Genomic DNA, 22,769 nt, shown 5'->3' with positions numbered 1-22,769 from the left:
AATTAATTTAATTTAATAGCTTAAATTATTAGATAAAGTTTCAAAATATTATTTATATTATTTTTTAATATTTTTAAATTTATTGTGAATATTATAGATTATGATATTTCTTAATTTATTGGTAGAACTACTTTTACATCTAATTTTTTACTCGAGAAATGTGAATGAAAAAGAGAGTAAATTATAAATTGGTGTTTTAAGTTTTGCAAAATGAATTAAATAGTTTCTTTAGTTTACTTATTACTATTTACTTATCATTTTCTCTTCAATCTTTCCTTGCTATTCACTTCTTTTTTTTATTTCTAAAAGTTGAAAAAGAAAATAAAATGGATGAAGGAGACTAACTAATTAGTTTTTGTAATTAAAATATATATTATTTATTTTATTTTATAAAATTAAAGTAACTAATTTATCCATTTTAGGGCTTGCATGATGAAAGAATCCGTATATTGGGTTGTATTTCTCTCTTTCTTGTTTCTTTTTTTAGGGCTTGCATGATGATAATGTAACAAGATTTGCAAATGTTAATTAATGTGAAAAAATAATGAATTAACAGTGATAGCATTTGGAAATTCACTAGAAAAAAGAAAAAAAATGTTAATTATATTCTGTTAATTTAATATTATTGTTGTTCCATTCTTTTTTCCAATTTCGACAGCCTGTTCAATGCAATATATATTATTATATAGAAGATGATAGTCTGGAGAGGCGCACTCTCTTTTAAACAATTTTTGCAGTTACCAATTAAAAAAACAAGAAATAATTAAGGCCAAAGTCAAAACTTGATTATTCCACCAAGTAATTGCATTTTTAATCCATATCATATATAATTGATATTTAAGCCAATTTGATATCATGCTAACGATAGTTATATATTATCAATTTAAGTTGAGTATTTTTTATTTTTTTTCTTGTATTAATTTGGTTAGTTTATGAAGATAAAAAAACAAATGCAGAAGAGACAAAAATATATTTAATTGAAAAGAAAATAAATATATATATATATATATATATATATATATCTCAAAATAGTGTTAGATTGAATTTTTATACTTAAAAAATAAATGCATCTTTTCTATTCCAAAATAATTACCGAACACTACCTGGACTCTAGCATCATGCACTGTTTTCCTCAACATGCATGCATATATATATATATATAGACTAGACATTTGTGGTTGTATATTGACCTGGGATTTACTTAATATCCAATATTCTTTTAAATATGATTTTTATATAAAAAAAATACGAGAGACTATCAATTTCAATAGTGAGGTAAGCCATTTGGAGGCCTATAAAAGGGTTCATTTTTGTATCCATCTAGCAGGGATACATACCAGTTCAAATTACATACAGTGCTAGCTAGCAATTCATTCCTTGTGCCACCATGAAGGTACGTATCACAACCACAAGCAAACTTCAGCTGTAATATTTATACATTCGAGCTAGCATGCAATATTTGCAGCTCTTGATCTCTTAATAATATTGCCACCTCAACCATATGTTTTTTTATATATTACATCTTTTGCAGAAAACAGTGTTGAAGGTTAATATCAACTGCATGAGGTGCAAGAAGGAGTTGATGAAAACAGTTGGCAAAATCGAAGGTCTTAATTTATAACAATATTATTGATCAAAAGCCATATATATACATGTCGCTAGCTATAAGAGATCACCGCCCGTTTTTTGACCGCATATGCGAGCGTCTTCTTCATGGATTCTGCAACCGCGCATATGCTGTCGCAAATTAATCGTGTCTCTGTGTGTGTGTGTGTGATTGCAATGCCAACAATTTTCTATAAAAGATATATTTTGCCGGGGGATTTTCCAAAGGCATTCCATCCGCATGTATGAAAAGTGTTAGTAAACACTAATATTAATTACAGGTTTATTTTGGAATTTGATTGCAGGAATTGACCAGATTGCCATAAATAGTGTAAAGGGAACACTGACAGTGGTTGGAATCGTAGACCCAGTGGTGCTGGCTAATAGACTCAGAAAAGCTGGAAAGGTGGCAGAGTTCATTAGCGTTGGCCCGTATAAGAAAGAAGACTTGGAAACTGAAAAACTAAAACTTCATCCTAATTTCCCCAGTTGCTGTAAGCAGTGTGAGGTAGTTGCCATTGGGTTCCCATCCTATTATAAGGGCCATCATGACCCGTGCTCCATTCTATGAGGATATTCAACACCTTATGTTGCTGTCAATTTAATGATGGAATTTTTGGTGTATTTTCATGAAATAACTATGCGATTATTCTTTTCTTTTTTCCTTTTTCATTCGGCGTTCTTGTATTCAAACTAGATGCATGGTGGGAATTTTCATAATTGCACAAATACTACGTGCCTTCGCTGTGAAAATATTTCAATGCAATATATTGTTAGTTCTAGCTAGGATGTTTTCATTTGCTTATAACATGATATGTTCTTATAATACTTTGACCAATAAAAGATGCACATGTGTCTAATTAAGTGAATCTCTGGATAAATTAAAACCCTATATATCATGTTCAACAATTCAGCCTGTGAACCGAATAGTTATCACACTGAAACACCATCTTTATGTTGGCTTAAGGCCTAAAATGCTCGGCACCCTTTACATTAAGAGGGACAAATTTGAGCTGTGAAATGTTTATCTCAGTTCAAGATTTCTATTGATTCAGAGATACGAAAAAAAAAATTCTGAAAACCGATTAAATCAAGAAAATTAAAAATACTTGTCCAAAAAAACAACTAAATTAATCAATTTAGTAATTTTAATTTGATTTGGTAATTCAGTTTCAATTTTAAAAGTGTAAAGCCAAATGAATTGTATCCAACAAAACCAGTTCAATATTAAGCAAAGCAGTTTCCAAAGAGAAACCAGTTTCCCAAGAATTAATCGCACTTTCTGTACGTATTCTGAATTGGCAAACAGTAATATTTTCCTTTTCGTTGGAAAATTTTCAATAAGCAAAGCATGCCCTAGCTAGCTATGATTTCTCCATACTCGATCCATTTTATCTTCCAATTAAGTTCCTCGGCATGAGTTGCAATTTGTTTAAAACAGTATTTTTCTTAATCTTAATCACATTTCATCAGGGAAATTAATTAGCTAGTTAATTCGGTTCTCTACTTTTCTTATCTGTCCGCCAGTGCGACCGATGTGCTGTTGCATCTAAAAACCTTCGTCTTCTTTTCCTTGTCACAGGAAATCATGGAAGTTTTCAACATATATAGGAATTAATTGTGTGATGATAACTTGTATGTGCTGCCTACGCCAGCTTGTGCTGTCTTGGATGAGCTACATATGATATATGCCCTAGCTCGATCGATCTTGCATGTAATAGCAAGGTTAGGTGAGGTACTAGAATGTATCCTTAAATGGTAATTAGTGATGAGGTGTCATCTTAATTATAATTAAATATATATTCAGGATCAACAATTTATTTATAAGAAGTCGGTGGTCAAAACCTATTTCCTTTTTCTTTTTCTTTTTCTTTTTCTTTTTCTTTTTCTGACAAGAAGCTTTTCTTTTCTTCTGTTTCCATGTTGCCTGCGTTCCCAGCTCTCTTGCTGTCTTGAGCTTGCAAAAAATGACTTTCCTAGCTTAATGGTAAAATAAATGTTATTTATATTTTATTTATTTCACCCAATTACAAGATTTATAGAATATCAGAGAATATATATATATATATATATATATATATATATATATATATCTTTCAAAAAGTCAAGAGCACCTCATTTTCACAAGTCATGAATTTATAAGTGAGGGCAAATCCCTAGCTAGGAAGCTACCAAGAATATCATGATCCTTGATCAAATGTTGAAAGGGTCCATATGGACCGCTGCTACCGATGTTATCCTTTCTAATTAATTAATTATTTAATTAACTGTTAATTATGTCACATGTATATTTATTGACTTGGAGCAGTTAGTTCAATGTTCTTCTCTTTTTTAAAAAAAAATGAAGGTGACGCAGCTAGAAACTGCAGATATCAATAATCAAACAACTTTTTATAAGCGAAAAGAATTATGGATTTTAACTTTAAATTTACAAGTTTATTTTTTAAAAAATAATAATGACTTATTATTATAAAACTCTTAAATAGGCCGGAAATTTTATCTTAACTATTACAAAAAAAAAACATAAAATCTAAAAATAATAAAGGAAATCATAAAAAATGTTAAAAGTGGGATGTCAATAAGATTTTTGATATTTAAAAATTAACCTAACCTTGAAAAATCCTATAAAAATTCAAGGATGATTCAACAACGAAATTGAAAATTATAATTTTTTTTTTAATTGTTATTATAGGTTGACCCAGCTAGATGTTTTCTTTAGCTTCGGCCAATCTTATTTGTTCATAAATAAATTTATTAAATTATCTATATAATTTAACTAGAACAAATTATCTTTTAGTTGTAACATATCTACACTTAAGAAGAGGGAAAGGGCAAGGGAATTATAGTCGCGGCGACTAGGGATTTTCTGGTCCCCTTCTGTACACTGGCCAACTGGGATTTAATGTCCATTCTTTTTAAGCCGACAAGAGGGAAGCCCGAAGTCAAGTGTTGTTATCTTTTTAAATTGACCAATTTGTGGTGTCTCTATATATATATCAATGATAATTTCAATATATATATATATAAACACAAATATATATATATATATATATATATATCAATGATAATTTCAATATATATATATACACAGTAACATGGTTTCTTGTGCCACGATGAAGGTATAAACCATATATGTCATAACAGCAATGACTCTTGCATGCCTAATGATGCCTCTACATATGATATGATCTGCTAAACTTACGTAGAAATTAAACATTCACATTTGCTGCATCTTCCCACTTCATCGTTTTCTTTTTTGTGCAGGAAACTGTGCTTAAAGTAAAATATTGACTGCATCAAGTGCAAGACGGACGGACGGACGGACGGACGGACGGACGGACGGGGGTGCTGAAAACTGTCAGCAAGCTTGAAGGACGTGACTTACCATGCTAACAAATAAACTAGAAGGAAGGGTGTGTTTAATGCCATGATCTTGTTCATTGATTAGGGTTTTCTGCACTGTAAATGAGCATCTCGATTTTCTTCTTTACCTTCTCTTTGTTACAGTGCATTTTAATGGGCCGACGTTATAGGTCGTTATCCAATTGGAACCAGATTGGACCAATAACCGTACAAGCCCACATCGGTTATTTTCAGCCCACTCCGAGCGTCGGCATTCCATATCGCTACTGAACCGTACAAGCCCAAATCGGTTATATTCAGCCCACTCCGAGCTTCGGCATTCCATATGGCTATTGGACCAATAACCGTAAAAGCCCACATCGGTTATATTAAGCCCACTCCGAGCTTCGGCATTCCATATCGCTATTGGACCAATAACCGTACAAGCCCACATCGGTTATTTTCAGCCCACTCCGAGCGTCGGCATTCCATATCGCCATGGGACCAAAATTCAGCAAAAACCCATTTACCAGGATCTCAGCTTACGTCATCTTGCTTTAAATTTAATTTAATTTAGTATGTTGTTCCTCACAAAAAGGGTGCTCTGTCATTTTCCCTTCGATTCCCTTCGCCAAGGTCTGGTCTCCTTTACTACAATGTTGAAGCTGATAAAAGGTCTCATAATTCAATTTTTATCTCTTTTTTCAAAAAAAAATATGAAAGAAAATATTTTTTATATATTTTCACTTTCAACATCTTTTTTAAAAAATTAAAATTCAAAAATGTACTTTCAATCCGTCCAACTAATAATATATTTATTTCAAAAATTTAAATTAATTTTCTCATTAATTTAATATTGATGTTGTCTTATTAAAAAAAATATAGAAAAATTAAAAAATAGACCCAGAGGCATAAAAAAAAATTAGGAACCAAAATAAATTTAAATTGCTTGGGAGTTAACATTGAGACAGCAACATCTCCATGGCTCGAACTGAACAAAGAAAGAAGAAGGGAACCGTGAGAGGAGATTGATAGTTCTAAAGAAGAGAGAGAGATAGAAGGAATTAAAACTGCAGAGAAGAAGAGACTGCAAGAATGCAGCAGACAAGGGATGATTCACGACTTTCTTTGATTACCATCTTTACAATTAAATAGCTAAAAAAGAAATTAAAATGCTAATTAATAGCCAAGATTCATGCTATGATCTGCTGTAAGTTCTTGACAGGCACGATTTTATTTACTGGAAACGTAGAATCTGAAGCTAATAAGATAATAATATCACGTGGATTCATGGCATTCATGAAACAATCTCTTAACGCTTCTCCTTGCTTAAGGAGCTGTAAATTCCAATTCTCTCTCTTAAAAGCTCGAACTTGCTTGCTGGTGTTCATGTTTGCGGTAAACTAATGTTACTTCTCCTTCAGTAAAGCTTGACGTTAAAAAGCTTAGTCTTCCCATGGAATACTGAACTGTGAGAGATTGCGATTGATGCCTGATTGTCAACAAGAATTTTTGTGTTATCCTTCTGCTCCATACGTAGATCACAAAAAAATAAAAAATTCAACCATAAGATATGGTTTACAGCTGGTATTGTTGCTGCAATGAATTTCTACTCTGCAATAGATTGCGCTCCATTCTCCTGTTTCTTTACCATGAAAAAACTCATGAACCTAAACTGAATCAGTGTCCTGAAGTGTTCTTCATGTTATTAAAGAATCTCTTTTCTTCTTGTGACTTCCGCTCTCCTCTCAAATTCCAATAACGGAAATGTAAAATATAATTGAGGTTTTAGGACTAAAATGTAAAACCCTTAAAACACGAGGATTAAAATTAAAAATTTAAAAATTTAGGGACCAAACTATATTTTCCCACCGTGAACAATAAAAAAGAAATAAAACTTCTTTTAGTGTCAAATATATTCCTTATTGTTTCAATTACTTAATTAATAAAATTAAACCCGACTATATGACACCAGCCATCAATTTAATGTAGGGATATTTTTGACATCAAATCTATATCATACATCATATCATATAAATCAAAATAAATATTAAGTCCTAAATCCATTTTAATATATTGTGTGAGGATAAAATTTTAAAAAATATTAAGGATTGTAACTATGTAATTATTCAGGGGCTAAAAAAAAGGAATTAACTTAAGTATAGTATCATAATCTATGATGCAATTGTATTTGCCTCCACAATCAAAGAAAGAGTAAATTCTTTTCAGTTTATCTCTAATAATAACTAGATAACTAGTTTAGGATACGTTGTGGGTCGGATCAAAATATCTTTTAACATAAAAAAAATAATATTTATGTTACGAGAAACTCTTAATTTAACATTATTTTAAACCCGACCTGGTAAATTAAACTTAAAATCTTCTAATTTGACTATTTACTTAATTCAAGTCTCAAATTAAATAGTGATAAAGTTGTAACAACCTAGTTGACTTGATAGATTTAAAGACAAACTAAATCACTAGTAAGAACACGATTTGAATTTAAAATATTTCAATATGATATTTAAAAAAAAATTGAAATGATAATATATTAAATTAACCCAAGTTTTGTAGCTTAACTCACCAACCTCACAACCCAGATCAAAGACTCTACTAAGTTTAGTAACTTTGTTTTTTAAAACTATTTTTTACTTAATTATATGATGAAAAAGATGCTCATAAAATTAAACATTAACTCAATACCGAGATGTTTATTTAAAAACACGATATAACTCATACAAAATAAACTGAAAACAGTTTATAAAGTTCAATTCTCAATATACTTAAGTTAATCTCAAACTCATGAATTAAGTTATGAATTCATCTAGGTTTAATAACTTTTTTTTTAAAAAGTATTTTTTATTTAATTATTAGACAAAAAAAATCTATGCTCGCAAAATTAAGTACCTGCATGAAGTCAGAATGTTTGTTTGAGACCATTATAACTTTATATAAATAAAATCTAAATAAATTATGAAGTTTAATTTAAAATCAACTTGAAAGGTGATGTTAAAATAAAAATAATAATTATAATTATAATAAATTATTGTTTGAGACCATGATGACAAAATATAATTTTTTTATAACAAGTTCAAAATTGGCCATGAGATTTCTTCTTATTTTACACCTTGGTCCTCCTTTGTTAAATTTGTTCATTCTCTGGTAAATTATAATAAATTGATCAATAATTTAGTTTCAGAAAGCTGCAATTAAAAAAAAATGTAAGGATGTTGATGGAAAAACTGTTAAGTTGCGGTGATTGCTAAAGTGTTTTAGCTAAGGTAATTGTAATTATTTATTGTAACAATGTGATAGAGAAAAAAAGATCAATCCTATTTCTTCCATTTAGTCAATGAAATATTAAAAGATATATTAAAATAATTGAATTGTTTCTAGGTTTATATTAAATTTGTACATATGTTATCCTCTTAAAAAAAATCTTTTAATTATATATATATATATATATATATATATATATATATATTCAACGGATGTAGGCACCGTTTGGGAACGCGGCTGCGGCCGCGTTCCCAAAAAAATTGAAAATTTTTTGTTTTTTTTTTGTTAAAATTTAATATGGTTTGTACGTTTTGGATCGTTTTGATGTGCTGATGTCAAAAATGATTTTTAAAAAATGAAAAAACATCGTTGGCATGCATTTTGGCACGAAAAGTTATTTGAAAAGCACCCGCAACCACACTGCCAAACACGCTCGTAATACAAATTCAAATTCAAAGATAAATTAATTTTAAATTATACTATTTATGTTTTAAATACAAAGTCAAGTATTTAAATATAATTTTAAAATTTCAACATTTCTATTTAGTAACTACTTGATTGTTAGTTTATACTACGTTGAAGACCGGATTACTTTTTTAACGAAAAAAATTATCTAGGTATACATAATATTTTTCTAGTAGAAAAAAAAACTGTATGGGAATTAACTTGATGTAACCTGTTCGACTTAACAAGTCTTAAAAACAACTTGGATAGCTGGTAAAAATATAGTTTAGCTAAAAAAATTTAAGACAACATTCTATTTTTTAAAAATATTAAGACAATAACATATTGGATCGACTCAGGTCAACCGGAAATAACTTTTCAAATTCAGAACCCGGGGTCACAAAATCATGGTAACCCCATGTAAAGAGAAATCTATTATTAAATAATGAAAATGAAATCATGGTAACGCCATGCAAATCGAAACATATTACGAATTTCATATCTCAAAAATTTATTATTAAATAATAAAATTGAGAAAAATTCAATTTAAATAAAGTACACAAAAAAACAACCTATGTCTACTTGGCTTAATTCACAAAACTCATGACCAGGTCATGAGACTATGATAACTTCATAAAAAAAATCAAAATAAATGACAAAACTTAATTCATAATCAACTAAATATAAAAGACGTTGAACGACAAAATTAGAAAAAAAATATCAATTGAAAAGGTAGATAATAAAAACCTCGAGTCAACCGGGTTAACCTCATAAAATGGGTCATAAGACTAAGATAATCACAAAAAAAAACAAATCACAATAAATTATTAAATTTAATCTCCAATAAATCAAGTGTTGCGTGATAAAATTAGAAAAAACAAACATAGATTAAAAAAAAACAAAAAAAAAGAAGACAATATTCATGAAATGAAAAGGACAAAATAAAATTAGAATATTTCTATTAAAATTTAGCTGAGAAATTTGAAAAAAATCGAGATTCAAGACAAGATAAAATTTATTTTCATTTGTTTTATTTTTTAAAATGATACATAGATTAGTAATTTTAGACGTAACATAATCCATAATCTTGAAATTAAAAGTACTTTTATTTTATTTTGAATTATGAAATAAATTTAAAAAATAGATTCACTTAATTAATAAACAATAATATATCTACAATCTCTCTCGTTTCTTATTATAATATATCTACGTCCATTAATGTAATGAATTCAAATTTTGAAAGTTGTTCTTGAAAGAAGGGGAGGAGGAGAGACTGCCTTGCATGTGACGACGAAAAGAGATAAAGCAAACTAAACGACTGCTCATTATCAAGTAGTAGACTAGTACGTAAGACTGCACAGTCCAAACGCTCCCTCGACCCAAAATTCGAAATACACAGTGCTAAGCGCGAAATTTGAAGACCTCTCTTTCTCTCTCCCCCAAACTCCAAAGAAAATAAATACTTAATTAATCCTAACATCATCTCTTCCTGTCTCTCCATCAATCAATCTCTGTGAAAACTCTCAGAGAGAGGAAAAAAAAAGGGGGAGCGTTGATTCTTAGAGACATTTACTTGAGAGATTTGCTCCTCCTCCTCCTTCTTCTTCACCTTTTTTTTTTTTATGGGTAATAGTAATTTATTATTATTTTCAAATTTCTCTCTATTTTTCTTTTGGCTTTGATTTGAATGAAACGCTCTGCTCTCTTTCTGTACTTTTCAACTTCCAAGAAAAGGTTAGGGTTTCAAACATTTTTCTGAGTAGAAGTTTTTGAATTTTTTTTTTCTGTCATAAAGTTCAAGCTTCAATTTTAAATTTCTTGCTTATAGATAGATCGATAGATAATGAGCGATAGATTTTATTACTTTCTTTTTATTAAAAAAAAAACAGCTGACAATGTGACCTGAGGAGGAGAGGAGGGCGTGGATTTTGTGTAGTTAGGGATTTAGGAGGATTTCAAGATGAAGGAGGCACATTCCCAATTGAAAACTAGAGGGTCCTCTAGGGTTAATGCACAGCAAGTGGTTTTTGAGCTTAAGCAAAAGGTGGTTGTTGCATTGAAAAAGCTAGCTGATCGAGATACTTGTCAAATTGGTGTTGATGAGCTTGAGAAAATGGCTGAGTGTTTAACCCCAGATGGGGTTTCGCCGTTCCTTTCGTGTATTTTGGATACGGATAAGGAGCAGAAGAGTGCGGTTAGGAAGGAGTGTGTTAGGTTGATAGGTACATTGGTGAATTTTCATGAGGGTTTAATGGGACCCCATTTGAGTAAGATGGTAGCTAGTGTTGTTAAGAGGCTTAAGGATCCGGATTCGGTTGTTAGGGATGCTTGTGTTGAGACGATGGGTATTTTGGCTGCTAAGTTGAGTAACCATGGGGATGAGAGTGATGGAGTTTTTGTAATGTTGGTCAAGCCGCTTTTTGAAGCTTTGGGTGAGCAGAATAAGCAGGTGCAGTCGGGTTCTGCGTTGTGCTTGGCAAGGGTCATTGATAATTCTCATGATCCTCCAGTTTCTATTCTGCAGCGGATGTTGGCTCGGACAATAAAGTTGCTCAAGAATCCACATTTCATGGCAAAACCAGCAGCAATTGAGTTGAACAGAAGCATCATTCTGGTTGTTTTCTCAAATATTTGTCAATGATTAGAAATAATCAGTTGTGTGCACTATTATGCTAGTTACATGTACTCATACTATGCAAAATGGTATTTTTCTATTCTCTATTTCAGGCGGGAGGTGCTCCATCACAAAATATTCTATCCGCCGCAATGACTAGCATCCAAGAAGCTCTCAAAAACAGTGACTGGACAACACGCAAAGCAGCTTCTGCGGCATTGGGAGAAATTGCTTCAAGTGGTGGATCCTGCTTGGGACCTTTTAGGGCTTCCTGCATCCGATATCTCGAATCATGCCGATTTGACAAGGTTGATGTCATTTAAGATTTTATTTGAAGAATTCACATCTGTTGAATTATGTGCATTACTCAAATGCCTTTTGTGTTTCTTATAGGTGAAACCAGTTAGGGACGCAGTACAGCATGCCCTTCAGTACTGGAAAAGTCTTCCAGGGTCTGATACCCCTGAACCTTCTGAAACTGGTTCTTCTATAAAAGGTTTTGTGCCCATGCTCATTAACTTAAAAGCGTTAATAGAGCCTTGTGTTAAAATGGATGTTTTGAAATTTATGCAAGGTTAAGTTTGTTTATAAACTGTTCTATTGTGTTTGCCTTTGCAAATCTAAATGCATTGTCATATGTTTTTCATGATGTACTAATGTTTTAGCAGTAGACTTGAGGTCTACTTGCCAGATATGCAAGTCTATCTAGAAAGAAATCAGAGATGAGAGAAGTATCAAGGACACATCAGGATACTAGAAAACTGCTGTTTAGACTTCAAATAGCTGCGGAATTAGTTTTGCCATATGAAGTGGAAAATAACTCTACTTAAAAGCTGTAGCATTTATGCTGTCTGGAAGTTTCCGTTGGACTAATCAGTGCTTGATTATTCAAAGCTATGTAATATGATGAGATCATAATTAATAAGGACTGCTCTGCGCTACAGCAAACCATTGTAAACTGTGGATTCACCAATTTGCTCAATTTGCATGGTGGGTGACCTAAAGCAAAATATTATTCCTCTGTCCTTTTGAATAATCCATGATTAACTATTGCTCTTGGTATCGTATGCAAGAAAATCACAACCCATATGTTTAAACGTTTGCAAAGCCTGTTATAGATGGTGCTGTCTCTCTTCCTCTTTACATTCTATGAATTAATTTTCTATATATTCGCTTCTATAAAATCCATTACTCTGAATATGCAACACTTTACCATGGGTATGTGCTCCTAGTTTCACATGGGTGGGAAGATTTGCTTGTATTTGACCGGAGTAACTGTTTTGAAGCCTGTAGAAATTTGCTTTTTGGTATAAAGAGCTAGAGAGAGTATCATTCTATACTGATTATTATTCTTCACTGTGAGCTGTGGTGGAGTCTTTTACCTAATTTGTTAAAGAACAATCCAGTAGTTTCTTGAAAATCCCATGTGATGTGGTTGTATTTACTTACAATTGTCCCTTGGATGCTTCCTCTAGCATGTCTTTCTGCTCTTGCTTAAATTCTTTCGGTGATTTTATCTTCCACTTTATACAGAAAACTTCTATGGAGGTGACTACAGTGATGTCACAAGTGCAAGTGATGTTGTGCGGAAGGAGGCCACACTAAAAAATGTAGTTTCAGACTCGACTAAAAGAAGGGCTCCTTTATCAGCTACGAAAGCATGTCAAAATTACGTGGACTCTCATCATCCCAAAACAGATAATTGGCATATTGAAATTTCTGTCCCAAAAAAGCATAACATTTCTTTGGCAGATCTTCAAAATGAGGAATCAGAGGGTAGTTCCATTACCAAAACATTAGAAAGGATGAGTGCTGATGTAATGAGTCCTCCAGATATTGGATGTGAATATGTGCCAATGGATGACAAGCAAGACTCTTCATCTGTGTCCAACCTAGTTACTAACAACTTTGAGACCAAGTTTGTCACAGTTTCTCACGGCTTGCTTGAGGAGGGCAGTTCATTCAAGCCGAGGGGTCGGAATCAGCAGTTTTCATCTGAAGGGATAAACAGTGAGGTGCAAATATACTCTGCACAGATGCAAGATCGTAGGAGTATCGACTCTGCAGTTACAGAGAACAGTTTCCAAACATTGCATGGATGTTGTTCACAGGTTGCCAGTGAAATAGCTTGCATACGGAAACAACTTTTGGAGATGGAAAACAAGCAGTCGAATTTAATGGAACTACTACAGGTAAATAAATTTAGAATTTCTTGATATCTTTACTGGTATAGAGTTTTATATCTACTTTAGAACTATGAAACATAATGTGTCCAGTATGCATGTTCTTGCTAACCATAATTATACCACTACTGGCCTCTTGCTACAAGCTTCACAGTCTCTCATTATATCAAGGCATGTAGCTGTAGATGTTGTCAATATTGAGTGCTTGTTATGATTGCCTACTTTTTTGAGTTTCTCTTTGCTTCCTCATTTTCTGATGTTTTCTATTGAGGGATTGCTAAAATATTTTCTGTCTAATCAAGAAAGGGCTTAAATATTTGCCTACTGTGAAGTCTTTTCGCTATTTTTAATCATTCAATTAAATTTACAGGTGTTTTCAACAGGCGTAATGGATAACTTGTCTATATTACAGTCTAAAGTGTCTGGTTTAGAACATGAAGTAGATAGAATAGGTCAAGTTCTCATGCAAGATGGGAGACGTTCTGATTCAGCTATCTCTAGACTTATGAAGCAGAATCAAAGTGTTTCTTCTCCCAGACCTTCAATGTACACTCCTCGGCCATCTGTAGATATTCGCAATAGACAACCTTCACTGCTTTCTGCAAAGAATTCTGATATATGGGAGGGGAAAAATTTCAGCAGGAGCAGACCAATCAACCCTGCTAAAAATGGCACAGAGATGTGGGCTAATCCTACTGTAAAGACTAGTAGGAATGCTATAGGAAAGGACATGCAAAAACGCTCTGGGCAGGGGGCACAGAGCATGGGTCAGGTGAGAAAAGTTGATTCTGTCTTTGCTCCACTCTCGAGTGCCAATTCTAGACAAAGTGGTCCAGAGAGCAAAAATTGTGTGTGGCAATGTGTGAAAGACTTTTTATGTGAAGGTGACCTAGAGTCTGCCTATGAGGAAGCTCTCTGTTCCATTGATGAACTTGTTCTGATTGAGCTTATTGATAGAACTGGTCCTGTTCTAGAAAGTTTGTCCTCGAAGACTGCTGGTGATGTTCTTAGCATTTTGGCATCGTACTTCTTAGAGCAGAGGTTTACAAACTCAATAATCCCTTGGTTGCAGCAGGCAAGTACTTTACTTTCTTTCCTTTTTTTTTTACTCCCTGTTACTACGTTTCAATTACTTTCAGTGGCTGGAAGTTTATTATAAAAACCCTCTGAAATTTTCTCCCTTTAGGTGGTGGACTTGAGCACAATCAATGGACCTGATTATATTATTCTCTCTGCAAAAACAAAAAGAGAATTCTTTTGTGCGATCCAGGAGGCTGTAAATATGGAATTTTCCAATCCAGCCGAGAGAAGATCCATCTCTCAACTTGCCATGAAGTTGCGTCAACTATGGGGTATGATAAATTCTTTATTCAGGAGTCTTCGATTTATTTGCACATTTCACCATACAAGTATTTTTTTTTTTTTTTTGTCTTTTGGTTTTGAACGCTAAACGTGTGTTTGGAGCAATAGTAGTTTCCAAGAGTCATGGCAAGCAAGTAAACGTCCAAATTATGGAAATACAATCAAAACTTAAACATAATATATGTGATTCCTTGTTACTGTATCCAAATCTTAAAAGCCTCAAGTGTCATATAGTTTGGTAATTTGGTGCTTGACACATGCATCTATTCGTGCCTAAAGTTTATCTGTCAATCAATGTTTAACAATCAACACTGTGAACACCTACCATGTACAGAATCAATTAATGGTCTTCTGTTATGGCACGGGTAAACTGTAAATTTGGACATCTCGTTTGAGGTGACCAAAATGGTATAGCTCCTGTAAAATGATAAGCTTTCATTTATTTATGTTTCTATGTTATGGAATTTTATTGGTGATAAGAATTAGATGTCACATTTATTTTATTTTATTTGCAGGGAAGAGCTCCTGATAATTTCAGCCCCGTGTGAAGCATGCTTTCCAATCCACTCGGGGATTCATGCGAGCAGTGTTGATCCTTCCACATAAAAACTTTTCATTTCCCCAATGTGTGTTAACTCAAGAAGCCAAGTGTTTGTTGTGAAGTCAGATTTGATGCTGGTTGTTGGCATTGGGATGTTCTCTCTTATGAGCAGTTTGCTAGTTGTTAATATCTTGACTGTTGTTCTGAAGTATGCCATTACTAGATGTCGGCCTCATATATGACTTGCAAATCAAATGCGAGGCTAGCGACTTCAAACGAATTATAACCACAAACCTAATTTGTTCGTTTTTGTTTCCGCGTTTATTCCCCTTCTCCTCCACTCCCCACATCCACCACCGCTGCCCACAACCTTAACCCTCTCCTTTACCACGAAACACCCTCTCAGCCATCACATGAGCCCTCCTCTCTCCACTATGATAGGCTTTTCTCTCTCTCCACCCGATACTTTCTCACCAAGTTTTGGCCGCCACCCCTGCCAACCATCATCGTCACTACTCACATTCAACATCTAGAGTTATATTACACACTTTTTTTCTATCAATTTATTATAATTTATGTTAATTGTTAGATTTTGAAAATGTTAGGGTTTGGATGAGGAATTTAAAAAACATGTATACAACTTTTGTGAGTTGGGTTAATTAGTTATAAAATATATTGATTTGAATTGTTAGATTTATTAGTTTTAAGAAAAATTAATAATTTTGGTTGTTGATGATTGTCAATTAGAGTTAGGGTTTTTAGGTTAAATAAGAGATTTGGTTTTTAGGTTAAATAAGAGATTTTACCTAATTAGATATAAAATATGATAATAAATTTAGGTTTTTGTTGATTATATTATTATTAAAGTTTTGTTAATAAATTATTTACCTTGATTAACCCTATAATATTGATAAATTAGGCTAGAGTTTTGTTGTATTATTTTAACAAATGTCTTGTATTATTGGAATGTTATGTTGTTATGGTGATATTATTGTTAGAAAGGAATGAGTTCCTAACTACTATATTAGATACATTTCTTAATGAGTTATTTGAAATGTTATTTAATCGACTTGGTCGAAATATGTTTGAAATTAAAATTGAAATTACTTGAAAAATAAGGTTAGTTCAACTCGTTATGTCGATGTATCTATATACCGAAAGGAGAGTGATTTGTAGGTGGCACATGTCCTGCGATATTGCTTTAACATAGTTAAGATGCATTACCCTGATAAGATAATGCAGAAATTTAACTTATCCCAACACATCCTGGATTATATATAATATCAATCATCAAGGTAAGCGTGAAAAGAATTAGCTGGCGATTCATGTAATTTACTTAGATCCTTGCGATGTAAGGAAAGATTAGCTATTAAAGTGACATTCAACAATTGATCTAGTTATTTACATGAGTTGATATTTGCCCATAACACATCGGTTTATTGCACCTATATAGTAAAGTTTCTCAAGGCATTAATTTAATCCGATGCAATTTTGAGCTCTAATATCCAAGATAGAATTAATTGGTATGTAATATTTTTTATATATAACATTTATTAAATGATGTTTACTTTTCTTACAGATGATGAGTGTTAATTATTATTTTTTATTTATTAGATTCATTTTTTATTATGGGAGGTTTATACAGCAACATTCCCTATCAATGAAGGCATTAATGAGATGAAGGCATTAATGAGATGACATATGTTTGATTGTGTTGATTTTTTAATTGTTTTGAGAGATGAATTGTTTTCAAACTATGATTATTGTTAATTTGGTTATTTTTGGTAGGGAGTTGGAAGGCAGAAAAAACTTTCCGGATCACTTTTTTGGTGAGTTATGTGCCCACATGCAACTCGCGAGTAGCAGATTAATTTTATAACTCATTAGCAGATTAATTTTATAACTCATTAAACTGTATTATTTTTCTAAATATTTTATAAACAATATTATTTAACCATTTTTTTCTGTCATGCTAACGTAAAAAACAAATAACAAAAACCCGTAAATTTGATTGTTAACTCTAAAAAGTCAAAAGTGTCCTAAAATTGAAATTACAGGCCTAAGAAGTTACCCGAATGGAGGTCCTTCTCTCTCTTTTTTCACCCTTACAGATCAAATGATTATGATCAAGCACCGAAACTGTGCTTGAAAGGGTGAATTTATATGAAAATGATGAAGTATATTCATGTGATAACTTAAGTTAATTTGATAGACTATGAATGGAGCTAATGGCTTCTGTTCCATCTTCCAAATCATCAATAAAGAATCAAAACACCATTAAAGCATCCTGAATCCTGCCTTTAAGAACCTGAACCAAGCTAGATGAGGGTGTTGCCTTCTTTTTAATGCAAAAATTATAATGATTATACATGTCTGAAAGTAAAATATGCAGCTAATAGTTACATCTGCGACATGCTAACTTCAGCCATAAACATAAACCTGAATCTCCTGTAAGTGAAAATTGACACATGATTGTAACTTGTGTAAGAAGAGGAGACGGAGATGCTTCAGCAGCATATTTGTTTAGAAAATCTAAAATACCATGAAATGGAGAATAATTGCTATTTCAAAACACCAAAATGGATAGACATTTCTTACAGTTTCAACTTCCATCCATATTGGTACAAGTTCAACTCAATGTAGATGCGTTTCAGTCATAGGATTCAACAATCCAACATGAGCGCTAATCAGATCACTCTCAGCTGGGGGCTCACTTCTGCTCCCTACATTTGCAGGTTTGCTCCTCCTTCGAGGTTCCCCTTCTCTATGATCATGACTTCTAGTTTTGTTTCTTTCTTTCTCTGAAGGAGTGTGAGGAGTTTCCCCTTCTCTATGCTCATGACTTTTAGTCCGGTTCCCTTCTTCATCCGGAGTGTTAGGAGAAGGTTCCCCTTCTCTATGATCATGACTTCTAGTTTGATTTCTTCCTTTCTCTGGAGTGTATGGAGAGCGCCTTGGGACTTCATGTAGGGTTACACCTCTCCCACTAGTTTCCAACACGGCAGCTTCATCCTTTGACTGGATACTCTCAAGTAATTCAACCACCTGATTCATGAGGGGTCTCCCTTTTGGATTTTGGCTAAGGCATTGGGATGCCAAATTGGCTACTTTCATTGCAATTCTAGATGAGTACTGCCCTTCCATTCTGAGATCTAAGATTCTCAGAACCTTCTTGTTGTGGTTCAAGAGAGGGCGGGCCCACTCAACAAGGTTGTGTTCTTGGCTAGGCCTGCTCTTGTCCATTGCTCTCCTTCCAAGAAGCAACTCAAGTAGCACTACCCCAAACCCATAAACATCACTTCGAGCCGTTAAATGCCCTGCTCAGAAAATTATTATATAAGCTTAGTGGAACCATGAATTCTTATCAACGATCCCAGTTGAACATTAAATAGATTGACAATGTTTAATTTCCTATTGCAAATTGCTTCATGTTTTCAGTACCAAATACAAACATCTTTCCTAAAAAAAGCACCAAGTCGAGTCCTGGACTATGAGAAACTTTAAAAATAGAAAATATCCATGCCTATCAATCCATCTGCAATCCGTCACTGTTTATGCACCGGAGAGAATTTGATCCATTCGAACAAAATCCAATTCAAATTGGTTTTCTAATGCAATAAAATGAAAAGCTTCAACATTTATCCAATACCAAGACAACATTTATAACTATGCTTTATCTCTTTGCTTTGGAACAGAGAATAGGAATTCTTTAGAATTTCAAAATTATCACCACAAATGGAATGATTACTGCAATATGTCACCAGACACTCACCGGTCATTACATATTCTGGAGCAGCATATCCATATGTCCCCATGACACGTGTTGACACATGAGTATGATCTCCCATCGGCCCGTCTTTTGCAAGTCCAAAATCTGAAAGTTTTGCATTAAAATCCTGCACATTGTTATTACACTATCAGCAACAGAACTAGGAAAACTTCCTCAAGCATGAACACTAACTTCGGGAAGACGTAACTTATGCATCTCATTTCGTATATGAATACTTCCCAAGCAAAAATTTACAACTTCATCATGCATGAAACATGGGTCATTTTTATTCTTTTCAGCAGCTTTCAAGGAAGCCACAATGTCTATGTATCACTAGAGGTAGACAAATTTTCAGCAAGATAAGGTCCAGTTGGCCAGTTATTTGAACTTCATAGGGAGGAAACGGCACCAAAAGGAAGATGAATTTGTTTGATAAGTAACAACTACCGAAGCAAAGATAACTAACCGAATCCAGCAAGATGTTTGATGTCTTGAAATCACGGTATATGACAGATCTTTCTGCACCATGAAGAAAAGCAAGTCCTTTTGCAGCATCTAAAGCAATCCTCATTCTTTTTGACCATGTCAAAGTACAACCCACTCCTAACAAATAAGAAGGAAAAATAAAAACAATTGTCTTCTTCCAAAGGAGGAGGATTATTTCTCTGCTTAAAAATCATCAAGAGTATCATAGAATAGACAACATTGTGAGATAGCATAATCCAATACTAATACAAGAAATATCCACCTGAATAAAAATGGTCCTCTGTTTTTCTTTTCACTTTGGTGGCTAAAGACACCTTGACTATCTAATTATTATAGACAACTTGAACCATGAGATCAAACAAATCAGGCCTCCGTTGCTTAAAAAGTTGTGTCCATTTGCTAATCCATTCACATTATCTGTTGAGCCTCCATTTCTGTTCTACGTTGTAATGCTCCATCCCATGGAGGTTTGCTTAGACTCATCATTGATGTTTTTTAAATGAAAAAAGGCATCAAGCGGTTAAGTTATAGGAAACTAAATGGAAACATGTACCATTTGCAAAGCCCCCATAAATCATAATGATTCTAAACTCTACTAAGTTTATGAGATTTTAAGTGGCTATAAAGTATGTGACCTTACATATTTCCAACTGGAAAACATAAAAGCATCCGTGATCATATCATCAACAGTGCAAGCTACGGAATACCCTAATAGGTTTTATGTAGTTATTTAAAGATAGTCATGTTAAAATTTAGATCAGTCATATGCTTCTGAATTGATTAATTCTTTGCTAATGTATAAGATTCCTCACTACACTGTACACAAAACTTCACTCCCTATAGGCACCATAAATTCAAAATTTCAACAGCCACTTACTGCGAAAAAGATGCTTTTCCAGGCTCCCACTTGCCATGTATTCATAGACCAACAGCCTGTGTTCATCTTCACAGCAATACCCAATGAGCTTCACAAGATTTTGGTGACTGAGTTGACCTAAATAGTTGACTTCTGCCTGCAAAGCAAACAGGATACAATGAATACAAGCAACTAGATGCCATCTTTGACAGAATGGTTTACACAAGAAAAACAAGTTTACTTTTCGCCCAATGGCAAACAACTATGGTTTAACTATGTTGTACGTAACCAACAATACCAAATTGTAATGACTATCCAATTTCCTTCCCTCAAACAATAATGAGCATTCTCAAGAGATAGATATATACATATTGTTCTTTGATATCCCCATCTCCATTCTAACTAATAGAAGATTTCTCGCATCCAATTAGGTAAATTCATTTCTTGAGCACAGTGAAATATGAAATAAGATTTCAGTCTCTTTTCATTTCACTCTCGATTCTCAAATACATCCATATGAATTATTATCCTACTGACACAAATCAAAAGATACATAACTATGTCTCCCAAATAAGCCTACTAAAACATTCCTAATCCAAATTAAAAGAAAGTTGAGTCCATCAACTACCAGCCATTTATGGAGGAAACGGTAAATAAGAAACCAGAGTTGATAATTAGTAACACCATAACTTAGAAAAGATAAATATTCTGAGAAAGTATGAAAAGATGAATACCAGCCATTCTCTGTCACCTTGTAACCCATCAGGATTAAGCTCCTTAATGGCAACATATGTGGTCTTGTAACCAGGCCTCACACTCTTGTCCAAGACTCCTTTATAAACAGCTCCGAATCCACCCTCACCAAGAATATAATCTGGTCGGAAATGCTTAGTGGCCAATGTCATTTCCTCGTATGTAAAGATATCAACATTACCATAACCAGGACTATTACGAAGATCTGTGACATTCTTGTGAATTGAAGGGATGCTACTTGTTCTTTTGATCTCAACCACCTCCGGCGCATTTGATATAGTCGGAGAGTGATCGTAGTCGTGCCCTGCTTCTTCACAAGAACAGTTATAAATAAAATATTACACATTCACTTAACACGCACACAAATCAACAAACCCTAAACCTTTTGGTAAAGGACAATTGAAGTAGTATTTAACAAGTTAGAAACTTTTTATGAATTGTAAAGCTATTAAATATCGCAAATTAACAGAATACATCAACAAGCTACATCTCTTAATTTCCTAAATTGCCAAAGTCACGTTAATTCAAGTCAACATTAAACTGCATACAAACACTTTCAAGTTTACAATCAATGAATCCACTTCACTAAGATGCTCCATTTTGTTGCTCAAAAAACCACTGGCATAACAACAAGACCAACAAAAAACCAAATGAAACCCATTTCCTCAACTATGCCTAGAAAAAACAAATCAATGCACAAAGAAATCAAAAGGCAATAAACACAAAACGCAACAAAAATAACATAGACAAAAACTAAAAAAATGTGGACTTTAAAAGTACTACCTTGGTTTCCCTTAGAAGATAACCGCTGTCGTTCTTGTAGGATTTTGTCATTATCAGTACTGAAACAAATCCCCATTAATCTTGACCTTAGACCAAATCTTGATTTATTGCCTTTCATCTTCCCATTCACTACATACCAACGCCACCCACATTAGTCTCTTTCCCAAAAAAATAAAAATGTATATTTAAAAAAAAAAACTCTCTTATTGGTTGCTGTAACAAAAAAGCAAAACCAGTGAAATGAAAAAAAAGAGGAAATGTACGAATTTTCTCAGGGGACAAACAGGAACAGAACCAATAAGTTGTCAAGTTTCAAAGGACAACAGGATAAAGGGAAAGGGAGAGAAAGAGAATGAAAAGGAAGTTTTTTTTGTGTCTTTTAAGAGAGAGAGAAAGAGCATGGCTGGTAATGAAATAATGAGTTTTGGTGATTTCTTGTAAGAATAGCCGCCAAAAACGCCAAAGCAAGCGGGCCCCATTTTGTAGGACCCAGCTTTTTAAGCCCTTAATTACTTATTATTTTTACGCAACAAGCACTCCTCCTCCTCCCAATATTAATTAATTATACACTAATTTTGCCATTAAATTTCCATATTTAAGGAGCATTTTTTTCACTTCAGAAATTTTGCTGCCAACGCCATACATATGGCGTTGGCATGGTGGGTGAGTCCACCTATGCAGTTCGACCTGAGCTTTCAATGCAAAATTTCTAAAGTGTTCATCAATGGTGAGGTTTCACATTGTATGGTATG

The 22,769-nt window shown here is 33.2% G+C and overlaps 2 protein-coding genes across 5 annotated transcripts; one reads left to right on the top strand and one right to left on the bottom strand.

Annotated features, from left to right (window-relative positions):
* The first annotated feature begins 10,016 nt into the window (after positions 1 to 10,016).
* Positions 10,017 to 15,559, top strand: LOC133688090 (TORTIFOLIA1-like protein 2). Its single transcript, XM_062107480.1, has 7 exons — positions 10,017 to 11,284; positions 11,398 to 11,592; positions 11,678 to 11,780; positions 12,818 to 13,476; positions 13,838 to 14,542; positions 14,654 to 14,819; positions 15,345 to 15,559. Exons 1-7 carry the CDS (start codon positions 10,631 to 10,633, stop codon positions 15,356 to 15,358), a joined length of 2,496 nt encoding a protein of 831 aa, XP_061963464.1. The 5' UTR covers positions 10,017 to 10,630; the 3' UTR covers positions 15,359 to 15,559.
* Positions 15,560 to 17,798: 2,239 nt separating this feature from the next.
* Positions 17,799 to 22,418, bottom strand: LOC133688221 (probable serine/threonine-protein kinase PBL17). Of its 4 annotated transcripts, none has more exons than XM_062107636.1 (7): positions 22,281 to 22,418; positions 22,018 to 22,146; positions 21,216 to 21,544; positions 20,503 to 20,638; positions 19,606 to 19,742; positions 19,143 to 19,266; positions 17,799 to 18,687 (listed from the first exon to the last, which is right to left on the bottom strand). In XM_062107636.1, the coding sequence occupies exons 2-7, from the start codon at positions 22,133 to 22,135 to the stop codon at positions 18,005 to 18,007; spliced, it is 1,527 nt and encodes a 508-aa protein (XP_061963620.1). In that variant the 5' UTR covers positions 22,136 to 22,146; positions 22,281 to 22,418; the 3' UTR covers positions 17,799 to 18,004. The 4 variants fall into 4 exon arrangements, with proteins under 4 accessions (XP_061963620.1, XP_061963622.1, XP_061963619.1 ...); XM_062107638.1 differs by having other exon boundaries at positions 21,216 to 21,538; XM_062107635.1 differs by having other exon boundaries at positions 22,018 to 22,418.
* Positions 22,419 to 22,769: the final 351 nt, after the last annotated feature.

Source organism: Populus nigra, chromosome 3 (genome assembly GCF_951802175.1).
Source record: "Populus nigra chromosome 3, ddPopNigr1.1, whole genome shotgun sequence".
Taxonomy (NCBI): Eukaryota; Viridiplantae; Streptophyta; class Magnoliopsida; order Malpighiales; family Salicaceae; genus Populus; species Populus nigra.
The sequence above is the reverse complement of the archived record's forward strand: the minus strand, read 5'-3'. Positions and strand labels throughout refer to the sequence as shown.

What these genes read in the sequence shown, in the direction of transcription:
- LOC133688221 (XM_062107635.1), bottom strand. Translation starts at nt 22,135, where the DNA reads ATGAAAGGCAATAAATCAAGATTTGGTCTAAGGTCAAGATTAATGGGG. An exon ending in ATCTTCTAAGGGAAACCAAG is followed by an intron (nt 21,545 to 22,017) that starts GTAGTACTTTTA and finishes GTTCTTGTGAAG; the next exon opens with AAGCAGGGCACGACTACGAT. An exon ending in AAGGTGACAGAGAATGGCTG is followed by an intron (nt 20,639 to 21,215) that starts GTATTCATCTTT and finishes TTTGCTTTGCAG; the next exon opens with GCAGAAGTCAACTATTTAGG.
- LOC133688090 (XM_062107480.1), top strand. Translation starts at nt 10,631, where the DNA reads ATGAAGGAGGCACATTCCCAATTGAAAACTAGAGGGTCCTCTAGGGTT. An exon ending in AACTGGTTCTTCTATAAAAG is followed by an intron (nt 11,781 to 12,817) that starts GTTTTGTGCCCA and finishes CACTTTATACAG; the next exon opens with AAAACTTCTATGGAGGTGAC. An exon ending in TAATCCCTTGGTTGCAGCAG is followed by an intron (nt 14,543 to 14,653) that starts GCAAGTACTTTA and finishes TTCTCCCTTTAG; the next exon opens with GTGGTGGACTTGAGCACAAT.